The sequence below is a fragment of the Nicotiana tomentosiformis genome, chromosome 2 (genome assembly GCF_000390325.3).
Source record: "Nicotiana tomentosiformis chromosome 2, ASM39032v3, whole genome shotgun sequence".
NCBI lineage: Eukaryota > Viridiplantae > Streptophyta > Magnoliopsida > Solanales > Solanaceae > Nicotiana > Nicotiana tomentosiformis.
The window spans coordinates 111,024,914-111,029,658 of NC_090813.1; the positions used below are offsets into that span (position 1 = coordinate 111,024,914).

At 46.7% G+C, this 4,745-nt stretch overlaps 1 protein-coding gene across 1 annotated transcript; it reads right to left on the bottom strand.

Annotated features, from left to right (window-relative positions):
* Positions 1-2,641: 2,641 nt before the first annotated feature.
* LOC138905397 (uncharacterized) lies at positions 2,642-3,951 on the bottom strand. The gene is made up of 2 exons (XM_070193918.1): positions 3,556-3,951; positions 2,642-3,403 (listed from the first exon to the last, which is right to left on the bottom strand). The coding sequence occupies exons 1-2, from the start codon at positions 3,949-3,951 to the stop codon at positions 2,642-2,644; spliced, it is 1,158 nt and encodes a 385-aa protein (XP_070050019.1).
* Positions 3,952-4,745: the final 794 nt, after the last annotated feature.

The window sequence follows — 4,745 nt, forward strand, 5'->3', positions numbered from 1 at the left end:
AACACTACATTGATTCAAGGAGTGGACCCTGCAACATATACCCCGAGATCAAAACAACGAAGCCGATGCTCTAGCTAGCTTGGGGTCGTCGGTTGATGACGATGAATTCAGCTCAAGAAAGGTCGTACAACTCATGAAATCTGTAGTGGAAGAAGGACATGCCGAGATAAACTCGACAAGCTTAACCTGGAACTGGAGAAACAAGTATATAGATTACCTGAAGACCGATAAGCTGCCCTCGGATCCTAAAGAATCGAGAGCTCTGCGCACAAAGGCAGCCAGATTCAACCTGTCCAGGGATAACACCCTGTTCAGAATAATGTTTGATAGCCCACTCGCCATATGTCTGGGACCGGGAGACACCGAATACGTTTTGAGAGAAGTTCGCGAAGGCACCTGTGGGAACCATTTGGGGGCCGAATCGTTGGTTCGTAAGATAGTCAAAGCCGACTATTACTAGATCGACATGGAGAAAGATGCAAAGGAGTTCATACGGAAATATGACGGCTGTCAGAGGCATGCACCGATCGTCCATCAGTTACTGCATTCGGTTTTGTCCCCCTGGCCATTCATGAAATGGGGAATGTACATCATCGGTCCCCTGCCATTGGCACCCGGTAATGCTCAATTTATATTATTTATGACTGACTATTTTTTTAAATGGGTTGATGCTCAGGCATTCGAGAAAGTCAGAGAAAAAGAAGTCATTGATTTTATTTGGGACCACATAATATGTCGGTTCAGAATGCCGACCGAGATCGTATGTGACAACGGAAAATAGTTCATCGGCAGTAGGGTAAATAAATATTTTGAGGACCATAAGATCAAAAGGATCATGTCAACACCCTATCACCCTAGTTGGAACGGGCAGGCGGAGTCTACAAACAAGACCATACTCCAAAACCTTAAGAAGAGATTGACCGATGCCAAAGTAAAATGAAAGGAGATTTTGCCCGAAGTCCTGTGGACATACCGTACGACCTCAAAGTCTAAACCGGGGCCACCCCGTTTTCGTTGGTCTATGGTGTCGAAGCGCTAATACTGATCGAGGTAGGAGAACCGAGTTTCAGGTTCTGATATACGACTAAAGAGTCAAACAGTGAGGCCATGAGCACGAGCCTGAAACTATTGGATAAAAGGCATGAGGCCGCCCTCGTCCGGTTTGTCGCTTAGAAAACAACGGATCGAAAGGTATTACAACCAGAGAGCCAACCTCCGACACTTCAATATCAGGTACTTGGTGTTAAGAAAGGTGACACTGAACACCCAGAACCTGAACGAAGGGAATTTGGGACCGAATTGGAAAGGTCCATATCGAATTATCGAGATTACCGGTAAAGGTTCATACAAACTCGAAGAACGGAACGGTGAGTAGCTACCGAACAACTGGAACGTAACCCACCTAAAATGATACTACTGCTAAGGTACGACCCCATTCATTCTTTTTTTTAAAATTATTATTATGTATATTGCAAATTGTACTAAAACTTGTATGCAACAACCAAAGGAAGGTGTAGTTGTTAGGCATGAAAGCACGCGTTGCACTCTTTTTTTTTTTAACCGGGTTTTGTCCCAAACGGGTTTTCCGATAAGGTTTTTAACGAGGCAACAGTGGGTCGTGCTAACTTAGAATCAAAGGCCGGCTATGAACCGGAGTCGATGCTCACATCAACAGTATCCGAGCCCTCTCAACAATCTACCTCGAATACTGGGGACCATTACCCTCGGGTAATAATTTTTAGCAAGGAAGGAAACTTTGTGCTTGAACAGTTTGGGCTCGTTGGAAAGAATTTATTGTAAGGGCCAAATGGTCAAATGAATCGTGCTCGCGTAGATCACCTAAGCCATAACACGAAGCTTGTACACACTTACAATCTTGTATATTTTGCACAGGAATGAAAGAAAGATTCTACCTTGCAGATACATATTTTTCCCCTTAAGACTATTACATTTTGTTCCTTAAGAATATCGAGCCCAAGGGCCGCCTCTATCCAGATCTAATAGATCACCCCTGCTCGGGGACTGTCGTCCAAGGCAAGCTTGGACGCCTCAGGCTATCGAAGCCCGGAGGCATGAAAGCCTATTAGGCAGTGCCTAAACTTAAAAGGCCACCCCCACTCGGGGACTGTCGTCCAAGGCAAGCTCAGACGACTTGGGTTATCAAAGCCCGGAGGTACAAAGCCTATTAGGAAGTACCTGAACTTAAAAGGCTACGACCACTCTAGAAACGGCTCGGAGACGTCCGAAGCCCGTAATCAAAACATAAGGCCTTCAAAATTCCAAACTAATTCAAAGGTTACCCTCGGCAAAATTAAAGTCTAAAAACATCTAAACAAACACTTTTGGGGAAAGTTTCCGGGCATATCGAGCTCCCACAAGTTTCAAACGAAACTCACATCGAATAAAAGTCTTGTTCGAACCTCCGAATAACAACTTATTACTGCATTTTATCTCGTGCTAAGGCATTAGAAATCATTACAATTGTAAAAAGAATGCTGAAGGAAATAGACTTGTAAATTGCCAAGAGGAAAAAGAACCTTGTATATACACATTACAAAATGTCTTTACAAAGGCCAATGAAAACGGCCTCAACAAAATAAAAATACAAAATGCAAAACAAAGGCAAAAATTCCTAAGGCACCTATGCCTGATCTCCACCGGAACCCGCCTCGTCATCATAGCCGTCGGGGTCTTCTCTATCTTCGAGTTCAACGGAGCCCTCAGAGCTTTCTTCACCCTCAAGATCGGCCAGCTTCTTGGCCTCTACCTCGAGCCTCTTCGATCTCGGCCGACAGGTCAAAACTCGGGCATGAATCTCCTCGAGGGTCTCCCTTCGAGACATCCACTTCACGTACTCAACGATAACTTTTTGGCGGGCCTCGGCCGCCTTAATATCAGCCATGTACTGGGCCACCATCTCTTCAGCATCAACACTAGATATTTCCGACTCAGACCTCGTTATTTCGAGCTCTTTGCCAAAGGCATTACGTTCAGCAATGGCCGAGCCCAGTTGAGCTTGGAGGTCCTCGATTCGCCGAGCCCGTGTGTCGGCCTTCTCTTTCGCCACTCGGAGTTGGACCTCTAATGATGCCAGCTGCTCTCGGGCAGTCTCCTTTTTCGAAACCAGTCGGTCCATTTTCCCCTTCCAGACATTGGCCAAGACCTGAATATCGTTCATTTCAGCCCGGAGCTGGTCGATCCGATCAATCTTCTGTTGGACCTGCAAGGTTTGGTCATTAGTCACCATAGCTAAGTCGTCATTACTAACTTCAAAAATCTTTATATGTTCCACCAAGTCCGCATGCTCCTTTTGAGCTGTATCTAACTTGGCCTGAAGACTCTTGATGACACCTTTGTGTTGCTCATAAAGAAACTTATACGTTTCGCTCTTCTCTGCAAGCTCCTAGGCCACAAGCTCAAACTAGTTAACCTCAGCCCAGTACCGGAGAAAACTTTCATGATGGAGTACCAAAGCCTGCGAAAAGATAAAAGAGAGAAGACGTGAGAAATATCAAAAACTAAGTCAGAAGATGGAAGAACGTAACGATGCCTTACCCGATTCAGCGCCTGTTGCGCTTCGTTGAAAAAGCACGGCACATCCACCTCACTCATTTTCGCATGGTCTTCTTCGGTTACCAAGCACCAGAGGTGGCTCGCCACTCTAACAGGGGTAGAAAGAACCCGGGCATCCTCCGGGACGGTGATGATTATTGACCTCTTACGGTTGGGATCCATGCTTAGGGCGGGGATTTGGTTGATCAACTTTGGGCTCAAATTTAGCCCGTCAATTTTTGAAGACGACTGCTTCCTCGGCACCTCCAGATCGCCCAACCCGGTGAAATCTTCCAAAGCGGCCGAGTCTACACCCTCGAAAAAAGAATGAAGGGGATCATCCGCACCATGAGCCCCTTCATTGGATTGCTCCTTCGCCGTTAGAGCCTCTTCGAGCATGGACTCGGTATAAGAAGGTGACCCTGAAATATCTATTAAACCGGGTGCCTCCTTCGGGGCATGGCCAACTTCCCGGGAAGTATCGGCCTCGGTCTCCTCATCGACCTTCCTAATCTGAGGGAGATCAGCCTCATGAATCTACTGTTCAACAACCATCCGCTCTTCGGGGGAGATCGATTTACGAGCCACAAGAATATCATCCTCCTCGGGTTCATCCCTGAGCCGAAAAAGTGAGTCCGAGTCAGGTGCTCGAGAGACAGAACTCTCCTTTGTCTTGCGGGCCAACCTTCTCCGTGGCTTCTTCTTCTCCGAGCTCGGGGAACTCAAAGCTTTTCTTTTCTTCTTCTCTCCTGCAGCAGCCCCAAGCTGTCCCGAGGTGGAGGGATCAATGGATAAGTCCTCATCCCCTACTGGAGGCCTAAGCTCAATGGTCTTAGGCAAGCCTGCGAAAAGAACAGAAAGGAAATGAGAATGTGATGCTAAAAGGGGAGCCTAATGTTACTTATCTGGGAAAGAGATCTCACCAAGAGAACGAGCCTCCCAACGGCCCCTCGATCCACTCTTTGAGCCGAGGAATGGTGTTTGGGACTCGAACAACAGCTGCACCACCACAAATACTGGTAAGGAAAAAGGAGATGAACGTAAAATCGACATTTAAAGGAAAGTTTTGCTTACTTGATACATTCCACTTCTCGGGGAATGGCCTAAATTCGGCAGGAATCAAGTCTGAGGTCCTCACCCGGATGAAGTGTCCCTACCAACCCCGGTCTCGATCCCGGTCCTTATCGATGCTT

Bases quoted from the DNA above. Each gene is read 5' to 3' on its own strand.
- LOC138905397 (XM_070193918.1), bottom strand. From the start codon at position 3,951: ATGCTCGAAGAGGCTCTAACGGCGAAGGAGCAATCCAATGAAGGGGCT. The intron at 3,404-3,555 runs GTAAGGCATCGT...CTTGTGGCCTAG, and splicing joins CGCAACAGGCGCTGAATCGG to GAGCTTGCAGAGAAGAGCGA.